Raw genomic sequence first — 26,761 nt, forward strand, 5'->3', positions numbered from 1 at the left:
CGAGGGACAGATTGGATTCAGGTTTTACAAATCTTTATACCCACTCAATTCAGGCAGGCAATTTCTCCAGTGCCAATTCTGAGTCCAGTGCAGCAAGTTGGAAATATTCTTACCTTTAGTGCTGATGTTCACAACAACTGAAATCAAGGGGATGAAATGGGTCATGGGAACGGCAAAACTGAGGCAGCATGCTTTTGAACACGGCTCAATTGTCAATCTTGCATTTGGTGCCAGGCTGTAGTTCAGCGGGCAGCACTCTGGCCTCTGAGTCAGAGGGCTGAATTTTTCCGGCACCTGGGTGGCAGGAACGGAGGGGCTGTGGGGCTGCTGGACTGGTAAAATAGCAGGGAGCCTCGTCAGGATTGATTCCTGACACTATCCCAACCTCGATGTAGATTCTCAGCGACAGGCTGGAGTGCGGATTGGATTCCCGCTCCATGGTGGTGCACAGCTGCTTTGCATAATTGAGGGTCCGTTTTGAGGAATTAAGCGGGGTGGCGGGCATTTTGCTCCATGGAGGCGGCCTCCCTGCTGCAGGTCGGAGGCTCCATGGCTCACGGAAGGGGCCGCAGGCAGGAATGACAATTCCTACTATCCCATCGATCCCCCCACCCCGGAGGAGCTTCCGCCACTGATCAGCAGTGTCTTCCATCCTCAAGTACCCTGAATTTTAAGTCAGACAACTTATAATAGATTTAAATGCAGTGAGTGTAAATGGTAATCATTGCGATTGTAAAGATTTAAACCAATGCACACTTTGTGCATACAAGAGATTAATGACTATTTCACTCCCAGCTTTGGTGCAAGACGTTAGATATTTATATGAAAGGGTGCAGAGATGAATAAGCTTAAATGAAGTGTGTGTGAATGGTAATGGCCTTTTAATGTTTGAAAGCTCCACACCAATCCTTAATCCATGGAACACTGAATGTTTCGGTTCCTGAACTGATTGTGTTGAAAATGTGAATCTAATCTTGATTCTCTGCAGACAATATTAAAACAAATCTGCTTCTCCCGCACAGAATACGAACGTTATAGAAGTCTTAGTATATTTAAATTCAGAGTGTTTATTAGCAATATTTTGAATGTTTTAATCTCCACAAACAATAATGCAGACACTCTGAGTGAAACTGTTCTCAATAACCCAACCCAAATCCCTTCACTGCACCATCCCACTGCTCATTGGCTGCTTCACACGTGTTCCAAAACTGTCAGAGGTGTAAGTTTTCTCTGGTTAATATTAGTGACAGAATGTATTCATCTGACCGTCTCCCACCATTTCACAGCATGAAATTCTCAACCTCAAACCTTGTCACCGACAAGAAGTTTAGCGTCAACTTTGAAAAGCTGCAGTGGCGAATTTCAGCTCCTGCCCAGGAAATCTGAATTTCCCCTCTCTCACTGTGAGATAGTGATTACACTGGGAGTTTTTCAGCTGCACTTACATTGTGGGAGAGTGAAAAATCCCTGGAATTCCCTGCCATGTGTTGGAGGGACAAAGTGTTCCAGGTAACACGGAGCAGGGTCACCACTGCAGCAGAGGCAGATTTCTGCCCAAACTTCCTTTGACAGCAACAGTCCTCAGCACAAGGACTTCAGTGATGGAGATAAACTAGAGAAGCTGGGATTGTTCTCCTTAGAGGAAAGAATATTAAGGAGAGATTTAATTGAGATGTTCGGAATTAAGAAGGTTTTTGACAGGATGTAGAAGGAGAAATTATTTCCGGTGGCAGGAGAAAAAGTAACCGGCGGACACAGATTTAAGATAATCGGTAAAAGAAGCAGTGATGGGAGATGAGGAGAATTCTTTATGACATAGTGAGTTGTTGTGATCTGGAATTCACTGCCTGAAAGGGCGGTGGAAGCAGATTCAATGGGATCTTTCAAACCGGAACTGTATAATTACTTGAAGTGGAATATTTGTCGGCTATGGGGAAAGAGCAGGGGAGTGGGATGAATTGGATTGCTCTTGCACAGAGCCTGCAAAAGTAGCATGGCCTGTTTTACCCTCTTCCCGATTTTATGCTCTGGATATCCTTAGAATTGGTCAAGCAAAATTCTGAAAACCAATGGAGTGCGCGGACACCTGAGAATGAACAGAGCATAATCTTTGAAAGTCCTGTGCAAACTGCTGAAATGTGCTGACACAGGCCTGATTTTAACCTCAGTCGCTGTTCAGGTCCATTCCGGGTGAGCCCCTGTTTTTCGCAACTTGGAAGCTCCACTGACATAAAGGAAGCTGAGAACCGGATTTGCAAAACGGCCATTGCCCTCGAAACAGCCTCGTTTCTGCTGGTATGAGGAGGGCGGATTGGGGTTAGTGTAAAGCTTTAACTGATGGACTGCGAAGTTACAGAAATGACAAATGGAAGTTACTGTGTCAAAAAAAGTGAGTTTTTTTTAACCTACTTGGCACAGTGGGGCAGCACAGTGGCACAGTGGTTAGCACCGCAGCCTCACAGCTCCAGTGACCCGGGTTTGATTCTGGGTCGTGCCTTTGCAGAGTTTGCAGGTTCTCCCTGTGACAGTGTGGGTTTCTGCCGGGTGCTCCGGTTTCCTCCCACAGCCAAAGACTTGCAGGTTGATAGGTAAATTGGGCAATGTAAATTGCCCCTCGGGTAGGTAGGGGAATTGAGGGGATGTGGTAGGAATATGGGATTAATGTAGGATTAGTATAAAATGGGTGGTTGTTGGTCAGTGGACCAAAGGGCCTGTTTCATTGCTGTACCTCTACATAAAAAAAATGCTTGTTGTACTGCAGACAATGTTGACCCGATACTATTTTTTTCACAGGTGGTTATTCCCCTCCATCCAAAGGTAACAAAAGATTTTTAATTCAGAGAATTAATTTTCTTGAGTATTGTTGCATTTCATTCATTGACTCGAAGTACTGGAAGATGAATTTGTACTTTCTTTTGGCCAGGTTTGTTTCCCTTCAGTCAAAGTGGGGCAAATTTTGATCTCAGAGTCTGAGCGTCGAGCTGGTGGGGGATTTTTAACTCAAACTTGTGTGGAATGCCCATTTTATAAACCACCCGATATTGCTGCCGAGACAGTAAAATGGGGAAGACTGTAAAAGAAAAACGGCACCCCTGATGCCGTCTGATGCCCGAGGGACAGATTGGATTCAGGTTTTACAACTCAGCTGCCTGCTAGAAACCTCGCAATCTTGTACCTGCTTAATTCAGACAGGCAATTTCTCCGATGCCAGTTCTGAGTCCAGGGTGGCAATGGAAATATTCCCACATTTAGCACTGATGTCCACAACAGGTGAAGCCAAGGTCAGGAAACGGGTCATGCGAAGGACAAAACTGGGGCTACACGTTTTCGAACAGTGCCCAATTATCAATCTTGCATTTGGTGCCAGGCTGTGGCTCAGCGGGCAGCACTCTGGCCTCTTTGCATAATTGAGGGTCTGTTTTGAGGAATTAAGCTTGGTGGCGGGCATTTTGCTCCATGGAGGCGGCCTCCCTGCTGCAGGTCGGAGGCTCCATGGCTCACGGAAGGGGCCGCAGGCAGGAATGACAATTCCTACTATCCCATCGATGCCCCCACCCCGGAGGACCTTCCGCCACTGATCAGCAGTCTCTTCCATCCTCGACCACCCTGAATTTTAAGTCAGACAACTTATAATAGATTTAAATGCAGTGAGTATAAATGGTAATCATTGCGATTGTCAAGATTTAAACCAATGCACACTTTGTGTATACAAGAGATTAATTACTATTTCACTCCCAGCTTTAGTGCAAGACGTTAGATATTTATATGAAAGGGTGCAGAGATGAATAAGCTTAAATGAAGTGTGTGTGAATGGTAATGGCCTTTTAATGTTTGAAAGCTCCACACCAATCCTTAATCCATGGAACACTGAATGTTTCGGTTCCTGAACTGATTGTGTTGAAAATGTGAATCTAATCTTGATTCTCTGCAGACAATATTAAAACAAATCTGCTTCTCCCGCACAGAATATGAACGTTATAGAAGTCTTAGTAAATATTTAAATTCAGAGTGTTTATTAGCAATATTTTGAATGTTTTAATCTCCACAAACAATAATGCAGACACTCTGAGTGAAACTGTTCTCAATAACCCAACCCAAATCCCTTCACTGCACCATTCCACTGCTCATTGGCTGCTTCACACGTGTTCCAAAACTGTCAGAGGTGTAAGTTTTCTCTGGTTAATATTAGTGACAGAATGTATTCATCTGACCGTCTCCCACCATTTCACAGCACGAAATGTCCAACCTCAAACCTTGTCACCGACAAGAAGTTTAGCGTCAACTTTGAAAAGCTGCAGTGGCGAATTTCAGCCCCTGCCCAGGAAATCTGAATTTCCCCTCTCTCACTGTGAGATAGTGATTACACTGGGAGTTTTTCAGCTGCACTTACATTGTGGGAGAGTGAAAAATCCCTGGAATTCCCTGCCATGTGTTGGAGGGACAAAGTGTTCCAGGTAGCACGGAGCAGGGTCACCACTGCAGCAGAGGCAGATTTCTTCCCAAACTTCCTTCGACAGCAACAGTCCTCAGCACAAGGACTTCAGTGATGGAGATAAACTAGAGAAGCTGGGATTGTTCTCCTTAGAGGAAAGAATATTAAGGAGAGATTTAATTGAGATGTTCGGAATTAAGACGGTATTTGACAGGGAGTAAAGGAGAAATTATTTCCGGTGGCAGGAGAAACAGTAACCGGCGGACACAGATTTAAGATAATCGGTAAAAGAAGCAGTGATGGGAGATGAGGAGAATTCTTTATGACATAGTGAGTTGTTGTGATCTGGAATTCACTGCCTGAAAGGGCGGTGGAAGCAGATTCAATGGGATCTTTCAAACCGGAACTGTATAATTACTTGAAGTGGAATATTTGTCGGCTATGGGGAAAGAGCAGGGGAGTGGGATGAATTGGATTGCTCTTGCACAGAGCTTGCAAAAGTAGCATGGCCTGTTTTACCCTCTTCCCGATTTTATGCTCTAGATATCCTTCGAATTGGTCAAGCAAAATTCTGAAAACCAATGGAGTGCGCGGACACCTGAGAATGAACAGAGCATAATCTTTGAAAGTCCTGTGCAAACTGCTGAAATGTGCTGACACAGGCCTGATTTTAACCTCAGTCGCTGTTCAGGTCCATTCCGGGTGGGCCCCTGTTTTTCGCAACTTGGAAGCTCCACTGACATAAAGGAAGCTGAGAATCGGATTTGCAAAACGGCCATTGCCCTCGAAACAGCCTCGTTTCTGCTGGTATGAGGAGGGCGGATTGGGGTTAGGGTAAAGCTTTAACTGATGGACTGCGGAGTTACAGAAATGACAAATGGAAGTCACTGTGTCAAAAAAAGTGTTTTTTTTTTACCTACTTGGCACAGTGGGGCAGCACAGTGGCACAGTGGTTAGCACCGCAGCCTCACAGCTCCAGTGACCCGGGTTTGATTCTGGGTAGTGCCTTTGCAGAGTTTGCAGGTTCTCCCTGTGACAGTGTGGGTTTCTGCCGGGTGCTCCGGTTTCCTCCCACAGCCAAAGACTTGCAGGTTGATAGGTAAATTGGGCAATGTAAATTGCCCCTCGGGTAGGTAGGGGAATTGAGGGGATGTGGTAGGAATATGGGATTAATGTAGGATTAGTATAAAATGGGTGGTTGTTGGTCAGTGGACCAAAGGGCCTGTTTCATTGCTGTACCTCAACATAAAAAAAATGCTTGTTGTACTGCAGACAATGTTGACCCGATACTGTTTTTTTCACAGGTGGTTATTCCCCTCCATCCAAAGGTAACAAAAGATTTTTAATTCAGAGAATTAATTTTCTTGAGTATTGTTGCATTTCATTCATTGACTCGAAGTACTGGAAGATGAATTTGTACTTTCTTTTGGCCAGGTTTCTTTCCCTTCAGTCAAGGTGGGGCAAATTTTGATCTCAGAGTCTGAGCGTCGAGCTGGTGGGGCATTTTTAACTCAAACTTGTGTGGAATGCCCATTTTATAAACCACCCGATATTGCTGCCGAGAGAGTAAAATGGGGAAGACTGTAAAAGAAAAACGGCACCCCTGATGCCGTCTGATGCCCGAGGGACAGATTGGATTCAGGTTTTGCAGCTCAGCTGCCTGCCAGAAACCGCCCAATCTTGTACCTGCTTAATTCAGACAGGCAATTTCTCCGATGCCAGTTCTGAGTCCAGGGTGGCAATGGAAATATTCCCACATTTAGCACTGATGTCCACAACAGGTGAAGGAAATGGGTCATGCAAAGGGCAAAACTGGGGCTACACGTTTTTAAACAGTGCTCAATTATCAACCTTGCATTTGAAAGTCCTGCACAAACTCCTCAAATGTGCTGACACTGGCCTGATTTTAACCTCAGCCGCTGCTCAGGTCAATTCCGGGTGGGACCCTGTTTTTCACAGCGGGGAAGCTGCACTGACGTCAAGGAAGCTGAGAATCGGGTTTTCAAAACGGCCATGGCACTCGAAACAGCCTCGTTTCTACTGGTGTGAGCAGGGCGAATTGGGGTTAGGGTAAAATCGGGCCTTGTGAGCGCTGTTTGCAACACAGTGGCTGAGGATTCCACCCAAACCCCCCAATCACTTTCACTGCCAGAAAGCTGAGAATTTCTGCAGTTACTTTAACTGATGGACTGAGGAGTTACAGAAATGACAAACGGAAGCAACTGTGTCAAAAAAGGTCAATTTCTTTTACCTACTTGATGTATTGCAGACAATGATGACACAATTCTGTTTCTTCCACAGGAGATTCTTCCGGGAATGGTAATAATATGATTTTAATTCAGAGAATTTATTCTGTTGAATATTGTTGTATAAAAAAGATGAATTTGTGCTTTTTTTTGGCCAGGCTCATTTCCCTTCAGTCATGTTGGGGCAAATTTTGAACTCAGAGTCTGAGCCGAGAGTTGGTGGGGCATTTTTAACTGAAAACTTGTGTGGAATGCCCATTTTCTAACCCACTCGATATTGCTGCCGAGAGAGTAAAATGGGGAAGACTGTAAAAGAAAAACGGCACCTGATGCCCAAGGGACAGATTGGATTCAGGTTTTACAAATCTTTATACCCACTCAATTCAGGCAGGCAATTTCTCCAGTGCCAATTCTGAGTCCAGTGCAGCAAGTTGGAAATATTCTTACCTTTAGTGCTGATGTTCACAACAACTGAAATCAAGGGGATGAAATGGGTCATGGGAACGGCAAAACTGAGGCAGCATGCTTTTGAACACGGCTCAATTGTCAATCTTGCATTTGGTGCCAGGCTGTAGTTCAGCGGGCAGCACTCTGGCCTCTGAGTCAGAGGGCTGAATTTTTCCGGCACCTGGGTGGCAGGAACGGAGGGGCTGTGGGGCTGCTGGACTGGTAAAATAGCAGGGAGCCTCGTCAGGATTGATTCCTGACACTATCCCAACCTCGATGTAGATTCTCAGCGACAGGCTGGAGTGCGGATTGGATTCCCGCTCCATGGTGGTGCACAGCTGCTTTGCATAATTGAGGGCACATTTCGGAGGAATTAAGCGGGGTGGCGGGCATTTTGCTCCATGGAGGCGGCCTCCCTGCTGCAGGTCGGAGGCTCCATGGCTCACGGAAGGGGCCGCAGGCAGGAATGACAATTCCTACTATCCCATCGATCCCCCCACCCCGGAGGAGCTTCCGCCACTGATCAGCAGTGTCTTCCATCCTCAAGTACCCTGAATTTTAAGTCAGACAACTTATAATAGATTTAAATGCAGTGAGTGTAAATGGTAATCATTGCGATTGTAAAGATTTAAACCAATGCACACTTTGTGCATACAAGAGATTAATGACTATTTCACTCCCAGCTTTGGTGCAAGACGTTAGATATTTATATGAAAGGGTGCAGAGATGAATAAGCTTAAATGAAGTGTGTGTGAATGGTAATGGCCTTTTAATATTTGAAAGCTCCACACCAATCCTTAATCCATGGAACACTGAATGTTTCGGTTCCTGAACTGATTGTGTTGAAAATGTGAATCTAATCTTGATTCTCTGCAGACAATATTAAAACAAATCTGCTTCTCCCGCACAGAATACGAACGTTATAGAAGTCTTAGTAAATATTTAAATTCAGAGTGTTTATTAGCAATATTTTGAATGTTTTAATCTCCACAAACAATAATGCAGACACTCTGAGTGAAACTGTTCTCAATAACCCAACCCAAATCCCTTCACTGCACCATCCCACTGCTCATTGGCTGCTTCACACGTGTTCCAAAACTGTCAGAGGTGTAAGTTTTCTCTGGTTAATATTAGTGACAGAATGTATTCATCTGACCGTCTCCCACCATTTCACAGCATGAAATTCTCAACCTCAAACCTTGTCACCGACAAGGAGTTTAGCGTCAACTTTGAAAAGCTGCAGTGGCGAATTTCAGCTCCTGCCCAGGAAATCTGAATTTCCCCTCTCTCACTGTGAGATAGTGATTACACTGGGAGTTTTTCAGCTGCACTTACATTGTGGGAGAGTGAAAAATCCCTGGAATTCCCTGCCATGTGTTGGAGGGACAAAGTGTTCCAGGTAACACGGAGCAGGGTCACCACTGCAGCAGAGGCAGATTTCTGCCCAAACTTCCTTCGACAGCAACAGTCCTCAGCACAAGGACTTCAGTGATGGAGATAAACTAGAGAAGCTGGGATTGTTCTCCTTAGAGGAAAGAATATTAAGGAGAGATTTAATTGAGATGTTCGGAATTAAGAAGGTTTTTGACAGGATGTAGAAGGAGAAATTATTTCCGGTGGCAGGAGAAAAAGTAACCGGCGGACACAGATTTAAGATAATCGGTAAAAGAAGCAGTGATGGGAGATGAGGAGAATTCTTTATTACATAGTGAGTTGTTGTGATCTGGAATTCACTGCCTGAAAGGGCGGTGGAAGCAGATTCAATGGGATCTTTCAAACCGGAACTGTATAATTACTTGAAGTGGAATATTTGTCGGCTATGGGGAAAGAGCAGGGGAGTGGGATGAATTGGATTGCTCTTGCACAGAGCCTGCAAAAGTAGCATGGCCTGTTTTACCCTCTTCCCGATTTTATGCTCTGGATATCCTTAGAATTGGTCAAGCAAAATTCTGAAAACCAATGGAGTGCGCGGACACCTGAGAATGAACAGAGCATAATCTTTGAAAGTCCTGTGCAAACTGCTGAAATGTGCTGACACAGGCCTGATTTTAACCTCAGTCGCTGTTCAGGTCCATTCCGGGTGAGCCCCTGTTTTTCGCAACTTGGAAGCTCCACTGACATAAAGGAAGCTGAGAACCGGATTTGCAAAACGGCCATTGCCCTCGAAACAGCCTCGTTTCTGCTGGTATGAGGAGGGCGGATTGGGGTTAGTGTAAAGCTTTAACTGATGGACTGCGGAGTTACAGAAATGACAAATGGAAGTTACTGTGTCAAAAAAAGTGAGTTTTTTTTAACCTACTTGGCACAGTGGGGCAGCACAGTGGCACAGTGGTTAGCACCGCAGCCTCACAGCTCCAGTGACCCGGGTTTGATTCTGGGTCGTGCCTTTGCAGAGTTTGCAGGTTCTCCCTGTGACAGTGTGGGTTTCTGCCGGGTGCTCCGGTTTCCTCCCACAGCCAAAGACTTGCAGGTTGATAGGTAAATTGGGCAATGTAAATTGCCCCTCGGGTAGGTAGGGGAATTGAGGGGATGTGGTAGGAATATGGGATTAATGTAGGATTAGTATAAAATGGGTGGTTGTTGGTCAGTGGACCAAAGGGCCTGTTTCATTGCTGTACCTCTACATAAAAAAAATGCTTGTTGTACTGCAGACAATGTTGACCCGATACTGTTTTTTTCACAGGTGGTTATTCCCCTCCATCCAAAGGTAACAAAAGATTTTTAATTCAGAGAATTAATTTTCTTGAGTATTGTTGCATTTCATTCATTGACTCGAAGTACTGGAAGATGAATTTGTACTTTCTTTTGGCCAGGTTTGTTTCCCTTCAGTCAAGGTGGGGCAAATTTTGATCTCAGAGTCTGAGCGTCGAGCTGGTGGGGGATTTTTAACTCAAACTTGTGTGGAATGCCCATTTTATAAACCACCCGATATTGCTGCCGAGACAGTAAAATGGGGAAGACTGTAAAAGAAAAACGGCACCCCTGATGCCGTCTGATGCCCGAGGGACAGATTGGATTCAGGTTTTACAACTCAGCTGCCTGCTAGAAACCTCGCAATCTTGTACCTGCTTAATTCAGACAGGCAATTTCTCCGATGCCAGTTCTGAGTCCAGGGTGGCAATGGAAATATTCCCACATTTAGCACTGATGTCCACAACAGGTGAAGCCAAGGTCAGGAAACGGGTCATGCGAAGGACAAAACTGGGGCTACACGTTTTCGAACAGTGCCCAATTATCAATCTTGCATTTGGTGCCAGGCTGTGGCTCAGCGGGCAGCACTCTGGCCTCTTTGCATAATTGAGGGTCTGTTTTGAGGAATTAAGCGGGGTGGCGGGCATTTTGCTCCATGGAGGCGGCCTCCCTGCTGCAGGTCGGAGGCTCCATGGCTCACGGAAGGGGCCGCAGGCAGGAATGACAATTCCTACTATCCCATCGATGCCCCCACCCCGGAGGACCTTCCGCCACTGATCAGCAGTCTCTTCCATCCTCGACCACCCTGAATTTTAAGTCAGACAACTCATAATAGATTTAAATGCAGTGAGTATAAATGGTAATCATTGCGATTGTCAAGATTTAAACCAATGCACACTTTGTGTATACAAGAGATTAATTACTATTTCACTCCCAGCTTTGGTGCAAGACGTTAGATATTTATATGAAAGGGTGCAGAGATGAATAAGCTTAAATGAAGTGTGTGTGAATGGTAATGGCCTTTTAATGTTTGAAAGCTCCACACCAATCCTTAATCCATGGAACACTGAATGTTTCGGTTCCTGAACTGATTGTGTTGAAAATGTGAATCTAATCTTGATTCTCTGCAGACAATATTAAAACAAATCTGCTTCTCCCGCACAGAATATGAACGTTATAGAAGTCTTAGTAAATATTTAAATTCAGAGTGTTTATTAGCAATATTTTGAATGTTTTAATCTCCACAAACAATAATGCAGACACTCTGAGTGAAACTGTTCTCAATAACCCAACCCAAATCCCTTCACTGCACCATCCCACTGCTCATTGGCTGCTTCACACGTGTTCCAAAACTGTCAGAGGTGTAAGTTTTCTCTGGTTAATATTAGTGACAGAATGTATTCATCTGACCGTCTCCCACCATTTCACAGCACGAAATGTCCAACCTCAAACCTTGTCACCGACAAGAAGTTTAGCGTCAACTTTGAAAAGCTGCAGTGGCGAATTTCAGCCCCTGCCCAGGAAATCTGAATTTCCCCTCTCTCACTGTGAGATAGTGATTACACTGGGAGTTTTTCAGCTGCACTTACATTGTGGGAGAGTGAAAAATCCCTGGAATTCCCTGCCATGTGTTGGAGGGACAAAGTGTTCCAGGTAGCACGGAGCAGGGTCACCACTGCAGCAGAGGCAGATTTCTGCCCAAACTTCCTTCGACAGCAACAGTCCTCAGCACAAGGACTTCAGTGATGGAGATAAACTAGAGAAGCTGGGATTGTTCTCCTTAGAGGAAAGAATATTAAGGAGAGATTTAATTGAGATGTTCGGAATTAAGACGGTTTTTGACAGGGTGTAGAAGGAGAAATTATTTCCGGTGGCAGGAGAAAAAGTAACCGGCGGACACAGATTTAAGATAATCGGTAAAAGAAGCAGTGATGGGAGATGAGGAGAATTCTTTATTACATAGTGAGTTGTTGTGATCTGGAATTCACTGCCTGAAAGGGCGGTGGAAGCATATTCAATGGGATCTTTCAAACCGGAACTGTATAATTACTTGAAGTGGAATATTTGTCGGCTATGGGGAAAGAGCAGGGGAGTGGGATGAATTGGATTGCTCTTGCACAGAGCTTGCAAAAGTAGCATGGCCTGTTTTACCCTCTTCCCGATTTTATGCTCTAGATATCCTTAGAATTGGTCAAGCAAAATTCTGAAAACCAATGGAGTGCGCGGACACCTGAGAATGAACAGAGCATAATCTTTGAAAGTCCTGTGCAAACTGCTGAAATGTGCTGACACAGGCCTGATTTTAACCTCAGTCGCTGTTCAGGTCCATTCCGGGTGGGCCCCTGTTTTTCGCAACTTGGAAGCGCCACTGACATAAAGGAAGCTGAGAATCGGATTTGCAAAACGGCCATTGCACTCGAAACAGCCTCGTTTCTGCTGGTATGAGGAGGGCGGATTGGGGTTAGGGTAAAGCTTTAACTGATGGACTGCGGAGTTACAGAAATGACAAATGGAAGTCACTGTGTCAAAAAAAGTGAGTTTTTTTTTACCTACTTGGCACAGTGGGGCAGCACAGTGGCACAGTGGTTAGCACCGCAGCCTCACAGCTCCAGTGACCCGGGTTTGATTCTGGGTAGTGCCTTTGCAGAGTTTGCAGGTTCTCCCTGTGACAGTGTGGGTTTCTGCCGGGTGCTCCGGTTTCCTCCCACAGCCAAAGACTTGCAGGTTGATAGGTAAATTGGGCATTGTAAATTGCCCCTCGGGTAGGTAGGGGAATTGAGGGGATGTGGTAGGAATATGGGATTAATGTAGGATTAGTATAAAATGGGTGGTTGTTGGTCAGTGGGCCAAAGGGCCTGTTTCATTGCTGTACCTCTACATAAAAAAAATGCTTGTTGTACTGCAGACAATGTTGACCCGATATTGTTTCTTTCACAGGTGGTTGTTCATCCAAAGGTAACAAAAGATTTTTAATTCAGAGAATTAATTTTCTTGAGTATTGTTGCATTTCATTCATTGACTCGAAGTACTGGAAGATGAATTTGTACTTTCTTTTGGCCAGGTTTGTTTCCCTTCAGTCAAGGTGGGGCAAATTTTGATCTCAGAGTCTGAGCCTGGAGCTGGTGGGGGATTTTTAACTCAAACTTGTGTGGAATGCCCATTTTATAAACCACCCGATATTGCTGCCGAGACAGTAAAATGGGGAAGACTGTATAAGAAAAACGGCACCCCTGATGCCGTCTGATGCCCGAGGGACAGATTGGATTCAGGTTTTACAGCTCAGCTACCTGCTAGAAACCGCCCAATCTTGTACCTGCTTAATTCAGACAGGCAATTTCTCCGATGCCAGTTCTGAGTCCAGGGTGGCAATGGAAATATTCCCACATTTAGCACTGATGTCCACAACAGATGAAGCTAAGGTCAGGAAACGGGTCATGCGAAGGGCAAATCTGGGGCTACACGTTTTCGAACAGTGCCCAATTATCAATCTTGCATTTGGTGCCAGGCTGTGGCTCAGCGGGCAGCACTCTGGCCTCTGAGTCAGTGGGCTGAATTTTACCAGCCCCTGGTTGGCAGGAACGGAGGCGCTGTGGGGGTGCTGGACTGGGAAAATAGCTGGGCGCCTCGTCGGGACGTCTTTCTAATATAATCGAACCTCGAAGTAGATTTTCAGCGATAGGCTACAGTGCGGATTGGATTCCCGCTCCATGGTGCTGCGCAGCTGCTTTGCATAATTGAGGGCACATTTAGGAGGAATTAAGCGGGGTGGCGGGCATTTTGCTCCATGGAGGCGGCCTCCCTGCTGCAGGTCGGAGGCTCCATGGCTCACGGAAGTGGGGCAGGCGGGAATGACAATTCCTACTATCCCATCGATCCCCCCACCCCGGAGGAGCTTCCGCCACTGATCAGCAGGGCCTTCCATCCTCGACCACCCTGAATTTTAAGTCAGACAATTTATAATAGATTTAAATGCAGTGAGTATAAATGGTAATCATTGCGATTGTCAAGATTTAAACCAATGCACACTTTGTGTATACAAGAGATTAATGACTATTTCACTCCCAGCTTTGGTGCAAGACGTTAGATATTTATATGAAAGGGTGCAGAGATGAATAAGCTTCAATGAAGTGTGTGTGAATGGTAATGGCCTTTTAATGTTTGAAAGCTCCACACCAATCCTTAATCCATGGAACACTGAATGTTTCGGTTCCTGAACTGATTGTGTTGAAAATGTGAATCTAATCTTGATTCTCTGCAGACAATATTAAAACAAATCTGCTTCTCCCGCACAGAATATGAACGTTATAGAAGTCTTAGTAAATATTTAAATTCAGAGTGTTTATTAGCAATATTTTGAATGTTTTAATCTCCACAAACAATAATGCAGACACTCTGAGTGAAACTGTTCTCAATAACCCAACCCAAATCCCTTCACTGCACCATCCCACTGCTCATTGGCTGCTTCACACGTGTTCCAAAACTGTAAGAGGTGTAAGTTTTCTCTGGTTAATATTAGTGACAGAATGTATTCATCTGACCGTCTCCCACCATTTCACAGCACGAAATGTCCAACCTCAAACCTTGTCACCGACAAGAAGTTCAGCGTCCTCTTTGAAAAGCTGCAGTGGCAAATTTCTGCCCCTCCCCAGTAACTCTGTGAGATAGTGATTACACTGGGAAAGTTTCAGCTGCACTTCCATTGTGGGTGAGTGAAAACTCCCTGGAATTCCCTTGTCATGTGTTGGAGGGACAAATATTCCAGGGAACACGTAGCAGGGTCAGCACTGCAGCAGAGGCAGATTTCTGCCCAAACATCCTTCGACAGCAAGAGTCCTCAGCACAAGGATTTCAGTGATGGAGAGAGACTGGAGACGCTGGGATTGCTCTCCTTAGAGGATACAATGTTAAGGGGGGATTTAATTGAGATGCTCGGGATTAAGACGGTTTTTGACAGGGTGTAGAAGGAGAAATTATTTCCAGTGGCAGGAGCATCAGTAACCAGTGGACACAGGATATTTGTAGGTCTATGGGGAAAGAGCAGGGAGTGGGATAAATTGTGAAGCTCTTTCACAGATCCTGCACAAGTACCATGGGCCTGTTTTACCCCCTTCCCGACTTTATACTCTATATACCCTGCCAGAATTGATCTGGCAAAATTCTGAAAACCATTGGAGTGCACTGACAGCTGAGAATGAACAGAGCATAATCTTTGAAGGTCCTGCACAAACTCTTCAAATGTGCTGACACTGGCCTGATTTTAACCAAAGCCGCTGCTCAGGTCCATTCCGGGTGGGACCCTGTTTTTCACAGCCGGGAAGCTGCACTGACGTCAAGGAAGCTGAGAATCGGGTTTTCAAAACGGCCATGGCACTCGAAACAGCCTCGTTTCTCCTGGTGTGAGGAGGGCGAATTGGGGTTCGGGTAAAATCAGGCCTGGTGAGCGCTGTTTGCGACACAGTGGCTGAGGATTCCATCCAAACCCCCAATCACTTTCACTGCCGGAAAGCTGAGAATTTCTGCACAGTTACTTTAACTGATGGACTGAGGAGTTACAGAAATGACAAACGGAAGCAACTGTGTCAAAAAAGGTCAATTTCTTTTACCTATTTGTTGTATTGCAGACAATGATGACACAATTCTGTTTATTCCACAGGAGGTTCTTCCGGGAATGGTAATAATATGATTTTAATTCAGAGAATTTATTCTGTTGAACATTGTTGTATAAAAAAGATGAATTTGTGCTTTTTTTTGGCCAGGCTCATTTCCCTTCAGTCATGTTGGGGCAAATTTTGATCTCAGAGTCTGAGCCTCGAGCTGGTGGGGGATTTTTAACTCAAACTTGTGTGGAATGCCCATTTTATAAACCACCCGATATTGCTGCCGAGAGAGTAAAATGGGGAAGACTGCAAAAGAAAAACGGCACCCCTGATGCAGTCTGATGCCCGAGGGACAGATTGGATTCAGGTTTTGCAGCTCAGCTGCCTGCTAGAAACCGCCCAATCTTGTACCTGCTTAATTCAGACAGGCAATTTCTCCGATGCCAGTGCTGAGTCCAGGGTGGCAATGGAAATATTCCCACATTTAGCACTGATATCCACAACAGGTGAAGGAAATGGGTCATGCAAAGGGCAAAACTGGGGCTACACGTTTTCGAACAGTGCCCAATTATCAATCTTGCATTTGGTGCCAGGCTGTGGCTCAGCGGGCAGCACTCTGGCCTCTGAGTCAGTGGGCTGAATTTTACCAGCCCCTGGTTGGCAGGAACGGAGGCGCTGTGGGGGTGCTGGACTGGGAAAATAGCTGGGCGCCTCGTCGGGACGTCTTTCTGATATAATCGAACCTCGAAGTAGATTCTCAGCGACAGGCTGGAGTGCGGATTGGATTCCCGCTCCATGGTGGTGCGCAGCTGCTTTGCATAATTGAGGGCAAATTTCGGAGGAATTAAGCGGGGTGGCGGGCATTTTGCTCCATGGAGGCGGCCTCCCTGCTGCAGGTCGGAGGCTCCATGGCTCACGGAAGTGGGGCAGGCGGGAATGACAATTCCTACTATCCCATCGACCCCCCCACCACCCCCCCCCTCCCCCCCCACCCCGGAGGACCTTCCGCCACTGATCAGCAGTCTCTTCCATCCTCGACCACCCTGAATTTTAAGTCAGACAACTTATAATAGATTTAAATGCAGTGAGTGTAATTGGTAATCATTGCGATTGTAAAGATTTAAACCAATGCACACTTTGTGTATACAAGAGATTAATGACTATTTCACTCCCAGCTTTGGTGCAAGACGTTAGATATTTATATGAAAGGGTGCAGAGATGAATAAGCTTAAATGAAGTGTGTGTGAATGGTAATGGCCTTTTAATGTTTGAAAGCTCCACACCAATCCTTAATCCATGGAACACTGAATGTTTCGGTTCCTGAACTGATTGTGTTGAAAATGTGAATCTAATCTTGATTCTCTGCAGACAATATTAAAACAAATCTGCTTCTCCCGCACAGAATATGAACGTTATAGAAGTCTTAGTAAATATTTAAATTCAGAGTGTTTATTAGCAATATTTTGAATGTTTTAATCTCCACAATCAATAATACAGATACTCTGAGTGAAACTGTTCTCAATACCCCAACCCAAATCCCTTCACTGCACCATCCCACTGCTCATTGGCTGCTTCACACGTGTTCCAAAACTGTAAGAGGTGTAAGTTTGCTCTGATTCTTATTAGTGACAGAATGTATTCATCTGACCGTCTCCCACCATTTCACAGCATGAAATTCTCAACCTCAAACCTTGTCACCGACAAGAAGTTTAGCGTCAACTTTGAAAAGCTGCAGTGGCGAATTTCAGCCCCTGCCCAGGAAATCTGAATTTCCCTTCTCTCACTATGAGATAGTGATTACACTGGGAGTTTTTCAGCTGCACTTACATTGTGGGAGAGTGAAAAATCCCTGGAATTCCCTGCCATGTGTTGGAGGGACAAAGTGTTCCAGGTAGCACGGAGCAGGGTCACCACTGCAGCAGAGGCAGATTTCTGCCCAAACTTCCTTCGACAGCAACAGTCCTCAGCACAAGGACTTCAGTGATGGAGATAAACTAGAGAAGCTGGGATTGTTCTCCTTAGAGGAAAGAATATTAAGGAGAGATTTAATTGAGATGTTCGGAATTAAGACGGTTTTTGACAGGGTGTAGAAGGAGAAATTATTTCCGGTGGCAGGAGAAAAAGTAACCGGCGGACACAGATTTAAGATAATCGGTAAAAGAAGCAGTGATGGGAGATGAGGAGAATTCTTTATTACATAGTGAGTTGTTGTGATCTGGAATTCACTGCCTGAAAGGGCGGTGGAAGCAGATTCAATGGGATCTTTCAAACCGGAACTGTATAATTACTTGAAGTGGAATATTTGTCGGCTATGGGGAAAGAGCAGGGGAGTGGGATGAATTGGATTGCTCTTGCACAGAGCTTGCAAAAGTAGCATGGCCTGTTTTACCCTCTTCCCGATTTTATGCTCTAGATATCCTTCGAATTGGTCAAGCAAAATTCTGAAAACCAATGGAGTGCGCGGACACCTGAGAATGAACAGAGCATAATCTTTGAAAGTCCTGTGCAAACTGCTGAAATGTGCTGACACAGGCCTGATTTTAACCTCAGTCGCTGTTCAGGTCCATTCCGGGTGGGCCCCTGTTTTTCGCAACTTGGAAGCTCCACTGACATAAAGGAAGCTGAGAATCGGATTTGCAAAACGGCCATTGCACTCGAAACAGCCTCGTTTCTGCTGGTATGAGGAGGGCGGATTGGGGTTAGGGTAAAGCTTTAACTGATGGACTGCGGAGTTACAGAAATGACAAATGGAAGTCACTGTGTCAAAAAAGTGAGTTTTTTTTTACCTACTTGGCACAGTGGGGCAGCACAGTGGCACAGTGGTTAGCACCGCAGCCTCACAGCTCCAGTGACCCGGGTTTGATTCTGGGTAGTGCCTTTGCAGAGTTTGCAGGTTCTCCCTGTGACAGTGTGGGTTTCTGCCGGGTGCTCCGGTTTCCTCCCACAGCCAAAGACTTGCAGGTTGATAGGTAAATTGGGCATTGTAAATTGCCCCTCGGGTAGGTAGGGGAATTGAGGGGATGTGGTAGGAATATGGGATTAATGTAGGATTAGTATAAAATGGGTGGTTGTTGGTCAGTGGACCAAAGGGCCTGTTTCATTGCTGTACCTCTACATAAAAAAATGCTTGTTGTACTGCAGACAATGTTGACCCGATACTGTTTCTTTCACAGGTGGTTCTACCACTCCAGCCAAAGGTAACAAAAGATTTTTAATTCAGAGAATTAATTTTCTTGAGTATTGTTGCATTTCATTCATTGACTCGAAGTACTGGAAGATGAATTTGTACTTTCTTTTGTCCAGGTTTGTTTCCCTTCAGTCAAGGTGGGGCAAATTTTGATCTCAGAGTCTGAGCCTGGAGCTGGTGGGGGATTTTTAACTCAAACTTGTGTGGAATGCCCATTTTATAAACCACCCGATGTTGCTGCCGAGAGAGTAAAATGGGGAAGACTATAAAAGAAAAACGGCACCCCTGATGCCGTCTGATGCCCGAGGGACAGATGGGATTCAGGTTTTACAGCTCAGCTGCCTGCTAGAAACCTCCCAATCTTGTACCTGCTTAATTCAGACAGGCAATTTCTCCAATGCCAGTTCTGAGTCCAGGGTGGCAATGGAAATATTCCCACATTTAGCACTGATGTCCACAACAGATGAAGCTAAGGTCAGGAAACGGGTCATGCGAAGGGCAAAACTGGGGCTACACGTTTTCGAACAGTGCCCAATTATCAATCTTGCATTTGGTGCCAGGCTGTGGCTCAGCAGGCAGCACTCTGGCCTCTGAGTCAGTGGGCTGAATTTTACCAGCCCCTGGTTGGCAGGAACGGAGGCGCTGTGGGGGTGCTGGACTGGGAAAATAGCTGGGCGCCTCGTCGGGACGTCTTTCTGATATAATCGAACCTCGATGTAGATTTTCAGCGACAGGCTGGAGTGCGGATTGGATTCCCATTCCATGGTGGTGCGCAGCTGCTTTGCATAATTGAGGCCACATTTAGGAGGAATTAAGCGGGGTGGCGGGCATTTTGCTCCATGGAGGCGGCCTCCCTGCTGCAGGTCGGAGGCTCCATGGCTCACGGAAGTGGGGCAGGCGGGAATGACAATTCCTACTATCCCATCGAGGCCCCCCCCCCCCCCAACCCCGGAGAAGCTTCCTTCACTGATCAGCAGGGCCTTCCATCCTCGACCACCCTGAATTTTAAGTCAGACAACTTATAATAGATTTAAATGCAGTGAGTATAAATGGTAATCATTGCGATTGTAAAGATTTAAACCAATGCACACTTTGTGTATACAAGAGATTAATGACTATTTCACTCCCAGCTTTGGTGCAAGACGTTAGATATTTATATGAAAGGGTGCAGAGATGAATAAGCTTAAATGAAGTGTGTGTGAATGGTAATGGCCTTTTAATGTTTGAAAGCTCCACACCAATCCTTAATCCATGGAACACTGAATGTTTCGGTTCCTGAACTGATTGTGTTGAAAATGTGAATCTAATCTTGATTCTCTGCAGACAATATTAAAACAAATCTGCTTCTCCCGCACAGAATATGAACGTTATAGAAGTCTTAGTAAATATTTAAATTCAGAGTGTTTATTAGCAATATTTTGAATGTTTTAATCTCCACAAACAATAATGCAGACACTCTGAGTGAAACTGTTCTCAATAACCCTACCCAAATCCCTTCACTGCACCATCCCACTGCTCATTGGCTGCTTCACACGTGTTCCAAAACTGTAAGAGGTGTAAGTTTTCTCTGGTTAATATTAGTGACAGAATGTATTCATCTGACCGTCTCCCACCATTTCACAGCACGAAATGTCCAACCTCAAACCTTGTCACCGACAAGAAGTTCAGCGTCAACTTTGAAAAGCTGCAGTGGCGAATTTCAGCCCCTGCCCAGGAAATCTGAATTTCCCCTCTCTCACTGTGAGATAGTGATTACACTGGGAGTTTTTCAGCTGCACTTACATTGTGGGAGAGTGAAAAATCCCTGGAATTCCCTGCCATGTGTTGGAGGGACAAAGTGTTCCAGGTAGCACGGAGCAGGGTCACCACTGCAGCAGAGGCAGATTTCTGCCCAAACTTCCTTCGACAGCAACAGTCCTCAGCACAAGGACTTCAGTGATGGAGATAAACTAGAGAAGCTGGGATTGTTCTCCTTCGAGGAAAGAATATTAAGGAGAGATTTAATTGAGATGTTCGGAATTAAGACGGTTTTTGACAGGGTGTAGAAGGAGAAATTATTTCCGGTGGCAGGAGAAAAAGTAACCGGCGGACACAGATTTAAGATAATCGGTAAAAGAAGCAGTGATGGGAGATGAGGAGAATTCTTTATGACATAGTGAGTTGTTGTGATCTGGAATTCACTGCCTGAAAGGGCGGTGGAAGCAGATTCAATGGGATCTTTCAAACCGGAACTGTATAATTACTTGAAGTGGAATATTTGTCGGCTATGGGGAAAGAGCAGGGGAGTGGGATGAATTGGATTGCTCTTGCACAGAGCTTGCAAAAGTAGCATGGCCTGTTTTACCCTCTTCCCGATTTTATGCTCTAGATATCCTTAGAATTGGTCAAGCAAAATTCTGAAAACCAATGGAGTGCGCGGACACCTGAGAATGAACAGAGCATAATCTTTGAAAGTCCTGTGCAAACTGCTGAAATGTGCTGACACAGGCCTGATTTTAACCTCAGTCGCTGTTCAGGTCCATTCCGGGTGGGCCCCTGTTTTTCGCAACTTGGAAGCTCCACTGACATAAAGGAAGCTGAGAATCGGATTTGCAAAACGGCCATTGCACTCGAAACAGCCTCGTTTCTGCTGGTATGAGGAGGGCGGATTGGGGTTAGGGTAAAGCTTTAACTGATGGACTGCGGAGTTACAGAAATGACAAATGGAAGTCACTGTGTCAAAAAAAGTGAGTTTTTTGGACCTACTTGGCACAGTGGGGCAGCACAGTGGCACAGTGGTTAGCACCGCAGCCTCACAGCTCCAGTGACCCGGGTTTGATTCTGGGTAGTGCCTTTGCAGAGTTTGCAGGTTCTCCCTGTGACAGTGTGGGTTTCTGCCGGGTGCTCCGGTTTCCTCCCACAGCCAAAGACTTGCAGGTTGATAGGTAAATTGGGCAATGTAAATTGCCCCTCGGGTAGGTAGGGGAATTGAGGGGATGTGGTAGGAATATGGGATTAATGTAGGATTAGTATAAAATGGGTGGTTGTTGGTCAGTGGACCAAAGGGCCTGTTTCATTGCTGTACCTCTACATAAAAAAAATGCTTGTTGTACTGCAGACAATGTTGACCCGATACTGTTTCTTTCACAGGTGGTTCTACCACTCCAGCCAAAGGTAACAAAAGATTTTTAATTCAGAGAATTAATTTTCTTGAGTATTGTTGCATTTCATTCATTGACTCGAAGTACTGGAAGATGAATTTGTACTTTCTTTTGTCCAGGTTTGTTTCCCTTCAGTCAAGGTGGGGCAAATTTTGATCTCAGAGTCTGAGCCTGGAGCTGGTGGGGGATTTTTAACTCAAACTTGTGTGGAAAGCCCATTTTATAAACCACCCGATGTTGCTGCCGAGAGAGTAAAATGGGAAAGACTATAAAAGAAAAACGGCACCCCTGATGCCGTCTGATGCCCGAGGGACAGATTGGATTCAGGTTTTGCAGCTCAGCTGCCTGCCAAAAACCGCCCAATCTTGTACCTGCTTAATTCAGACAGGCAATTTCTCCAATGCCAGTTCTGAGTCCAGGGTGGCAATGGAAATATTCCCACATTTAGCACTGATGTCCACAACAGATGAAGCTAAGGTCAGGAAACGGGTCATGCGAAGGGCAAAACTGGGGCTACACGTTTTCGAACAGTGCCCAATTATCAATCTTGCATTTGGTGCCAGGCTGTGGCTCAGCGGGCAGCACTCTGGCCTCTGAGTCAGTGGGCTGAATTTTACCAGCCCCTGGTTGGCAGGAACGGAGGCGCTGTGGGGGTGCTGGACTGGGAAAATAGCTGGGCGCCTCGTCGGGACGTCTTTCTGATATAATCGGACCTCGATGTAGATTCTCAGCGACAGGCTGGAGTGCGGATTGGATTCCCGCTCCATGGTGGTGCGCAGCTGCTTTGCATAATTGAGGGCCCATTTAGGAGGAATTAAGCCGGGTGGCGGGCATTTTGCTCCATGGAGGCGGCCTCCCTGCTGCAGGTCGGAGGCTCCATGGCTCACGGAAGGGGCCGCAGGCAGGAATGACAATTCCTACTATCCCATCGACCCCCACCCCGGAGAAGTTTCCTTCACTGATCAGCAGTGTCTTCCATCCTCGACCACCCTGAATTTTCAGTCAGACAATTTATAATAGATTTAAATGCAGTGAGTGTAAATGGTAATCATTGCGATTGTAAAGATTTAAACCAATGCACACTTTGTGTATACAAGAGATTAATTACTATTTCACTCCCAGCTTTGCTCCAAGACGTTAGATATTTATATGAAAGGGTGCAGAGATGAATAAGCTTAAATGAAGTGTGTGTGAATGGTAATGGCCTTTTAATGTTTGAAAGCTCCACACCAATCCTTAATCCATGCAACACTGAATGTTTCGGTTCCTGAACTGATTGTGTTGAAAATGTGAATCTAATCTTGATTCTCTGCAGACAATATTAAAACAAATCTGCTTCTCCCGCACAGAATATGAACGTTATAGAAGTCTTAGTAAATATTTAAATTCAGAGTGTTTATTAGCAATATTTTGAATGTTTTAATCTCCACAAACAATAATGCAGACACTCTGAGTGAAACTGTTCTCAATACCCCAACCCAAATCCCTTCACTGCACCATCCCACTGCTCATTGGCTGCTTCACACGTGTTCCAAAACTGTAAGAGGTGTAAGTTTTCTCTGGTTAATATTAGTGACAGAATGTATTCATCTGACCGTCTCCCACCATTTCACAGCACGAAATGTCCAACCTCAAACCTTGTCACCGACAAGAAGTTTAGCGTCAACTTTGAAAAGCTGCAGTGGCGAATTTCAGCCCCTGCCCAGGAAATCTGAATTTCCCCTCTCTCACTGTGAGATAGTGATTACACTGGGAGTTTTTCAGCTGCACTTACATTGTGGGAGAGTGAAAAATCCCTGGAATTCCCTGCCATGTGTTGGAGGGACAAAGTGTTCCAGGTAGCACGGAGCAGGGTCACCACTGCAGCAGAGGCAGATTTCTGCCCAAACTTCCTTCGACAGCAACAGTCCTCAGCACAAGGACTTCAGTGATGGAGATAAACTAGAGAAGCTGGGATTGTTCTCCTTAGAGGAAAGAATATTAAGGAGAGATTTAATTGAGATGTTCGGAATTAAGACGGTTTTTGACAGGGTGTAGAAGGAGAAATTATTTCCGGTGGCAGGAGAAAAAGTAACCGGCGGACACAGATTTAAGATAATCGGTAAAAGAAGCAGTGATGGGAGATGAGGAGAATTCTTTATTACATAGTGAGTTGTTGTGATCTGGAATTCACTGCCTGAAAGGGCGGTGGAAGCATATTCAATGGGATCTTTCAAACCGGAACTGTATAATTACTTGAAGTGGAATATTTGTCGGCTATGGGGAAAGAGCAGGGGAGTGGGATGAATTGGATTGCTCTTGCACAGAGCTTGCAAAAGTAGCATGGCCTGTTTTACCCTCTTCCCGATTTTATGCTCTAGATATCCTTCGAATTGGTCAAGCAAAATTCTGAAAACCAATGGAGTGCGCGGACACCTGAGAATGAACAGAGCATAATCTTTGAAAGTCCTGTGCAAACTGCTGAAATGTGCTGACACAGGCCTGATTTTAACCTCAGTCGCTGTTCAGGTCCATTCCGGGTGGGCCCCTGTTTTTCGCAACTTGGAAGCTCCACTGACATAAAGGAAGCTGCAAAACGGCCATTGCACTCGAAACAGCCTCGTTTCTGCTGGTATGAGGAGGGCGGATTGGGGTTAGGGTAAAGCTTTAACTGATGGACTGCGGAGTTACAGAAATGACAAATGGAAGTCACTGTGTCAAAAAAAGTGAGTTTTTTTTCCCCTACTTGGCACAGTGGGGCAGCACAGTGGCACAGTGGTTAGCACCGCAGCCTCACAGCTCCAGTGACCCGGGTTTGATTCTGGGTAGTGCCTTTGCAGAGTTTGCAGGTTCTCCCTGTGACAGTGTGGGTTTCTGCCGGGTGCTCCGGTTTCCTCCCACAGCCAAAGACTTGCAGGTTGATAGGTAAATTGGGCATTGTAAATTGCCCCTCGGGTAGGTAGGGGAATTGAGGGGATGTGGTAGGAATATGGGATTAATGTAGGATTAGTATAAAATGGGTGGTTGTTGGTCAGTGGGCCAAAGGGCCTGTTTCATTGCTGTACCTCTACATAAAAAAAATGCTTGTTGTACTGCAGACAATGTTGACCCGATACTGTTTCTTTCACAGGTGGTTCTACCACTCCAGCCGAAGGTAACAAAAGATTTTTAATTCAGAGAATTAATTTTCTTGAGTATTGTTGCATTTCATTCATTGACTCGAAGTACTGGAAGATGAATTTGTACTTTCTTTTGTCCAGGTTTGTTTCCCTTCAGTCAAGGTGGGGCAAATTTTGATCTCAGAGTCTGAGCCTGGAGCTGGTGGGGGATTTTTAACTCAAACTTGTGTGGAATGCCCATTTTATAAACCACCCGATATTGCTGCCGAGAGAGTAAAATGGGGAAGACTATAAAAGAAAAACGGCACCCCTGATGCCGTCTGATGCCCGAGGGACAGATTGGATTCAGGTTTTACAGCTCAGCTGCCTGCTAGAAACCGCCCAATCTTGTACCTGCTTAATTCAGACAGGCAATTTCTCCGATGCCAGTTCTGAGTCCAGGGTGGCAATGGAAATATTCCCACATTTAGCACTGATGTCCACAACAGGTGAAGGAAATGGGTCATGCAAAGGGCAAAACTGGGGCTACACGTTTTCGAACAGTGCCCAATTATCAACTAGCATTTGGTGCCAGGCTGTGGCTCAGCGGGCAGCACTCTGGCCTCTGAGTCAGTGGGCAGAATTTTACGAGCCCCTGGGTGGCAGGAACGGAGGCGCTGTGGGGGTGCTGGACTGGGAAAATAGCTGGACGCCTCGTCGGGACGTCTTTCTGACACAATCGAATCTCGAAGTAGATTTTCAGCGACAGGCTGGAGTGCGGATTGGATTCCCGCTCCATGGTGGTGCACAGCTGCTTTGCATAATTGAGGCCACATTTCGGAGGAATTAAGCGGGGTGGCGGGCATTTTGCTCCATGGAGGCGGCCTCCCTGCTGCAGGTCGGAGGCTCCATGGCTCACGGAAGGGGCCGCAGGCAGGAATGACAATTCCTACTATCCCATCGATCCCCCCACCCCGGAGGAGCTTCCGCCACTGATCAGCAGTGTCTTCCATCCTCAAGTACCCTGAATTTTAAGTCAGACAACTTATAATAGATTTAAATGTAGTGAGTATAAATGGTAATCATTGCGATTGTAAAGATTTAAACCAATGCACACTTTGTGTATACAAGAGATTAATTACTATTTCACTCCCAGCTTTGCTCCAAGACGATAGATATTTATATGAAAGGGTGCAGAGATGAATAAGCTTCAATGAAGTGTGTGTGAATGGTAATGGGCTTTTAATGTTTGAAAGCTCCACACCAATCCTTAATCCATGCAACACTGAATGTTTCGGTTCCTGAACTGATTGTGTTGAAAATGTGAATCTAATCTTGATTCTCTGCAGACAATATTAAAACAAATCTGCTTCTCCCGCACAGAATATGAACGTTATAGAAGTCTTAGTAAATATTTAAATTCAGAGTGTTTATTAGCAATATTTTGAATGTTTTAATCTCCACAAACAATAATGCAGACACTCTGAGTGAAACTGTTCTCAATAACCCAACCCAAATCCCTTCACTGCACCATCCCACTGCTCATTGGCTGCTTCACACGTGTTCCAAAACTGTAAGAGGTGTAAGTTTTCTCTGGTTAATATTAGTGACAGAATGTATTCATCTGACCGTCTCCCACCATTTCACAGCACGAAATGTCCAACCTCAAACCTTGTCACCGACAAGAAGTTCAGCGTCCTCTTTGAAAAGCTGCAGTGGCAAATTTCTGCCCCTCCCCAGTAACTCTGTGAGATAGTGATTACACTGGGAGAGTTTCAGCTGCACTTACATTGTGGGTGAGTGAAAAATCCCTGGAATTCCCTGTCATGTGTTGGAGGGACAAATATTCCAGGGAACACGGAGCAGGGTCAGCACTGCAGCAGAGGCAGATTTCTGCCCAAACATCCTTCGACAGCCACAGACCTCAGCACAAGGACTTCAGTG

At 45.4% G+C, this 26,761-nt stretch overlaps 1 protein-coding gene across 1 annotated transcript in view; it reads left to right on the forward strand.

Annotated features, from left to right (window-relative positions):
- LOC137357412 (loricrin-like) overlaps positions 1 to 26,761 on the forward strand; it is a 132,720-nt gene that overhangs the window by 96,045 nt on the left and 9,914 nt on the right. The window contains exons 17-25 of the mRNA XM_068023759.1: positions 2,794 to 2,817; positions 5,737 to 5,760; positions 6,734 to 6,751; positions 9,809 to 9,832; positions 12,754 to 12,771; positions 15,470 to 15,487; positions 18,587 to 18,610; positions 21,730 to 21,753; positions 24,850 to 24,873. Coding sequence (XP_067879860.1) covers positions 2,794 to 2,817; positions 5,737 to 5,760; positions 6,734 to 6,751; positions 9,809 to 9,832; positions 12,754 to 12,771; positions 15,470 to 15,487; positions 18,587 to 18,610; positions 21,730 to 21,753; positions 24,850 to 24,873 — 198 coding nt within the window. The remainder of the gene's footprint in view (positions 1 to 2,793; positions 2,818 to 5,736; positions 5,761 to 6,733; positions 6,752 to 9,808; positions 9,833 to 12,753; positions 12,772 to 15,469; positions 15,488 to 18,586; positions 18,611 to 21,729; positions 21,754 to 24,849; positions 24,874 to 26,761) is intronic.

Source organism: Heterodontus francisci, chromosome 48 (assembly GCF_036365525.1).
Source record: "Heterodontus francisci isolate sHetFra1 chromosome 48, sHetFra1.hap1, whole genome shotgun sequence".
Classification (NCBI taxonomy): Eukaryota; Metazoa; Chordata; class Chondrichthyes; order Heterodontiformes; family Heterodontidae; genus Heterodontus; species Heterodontus francisci.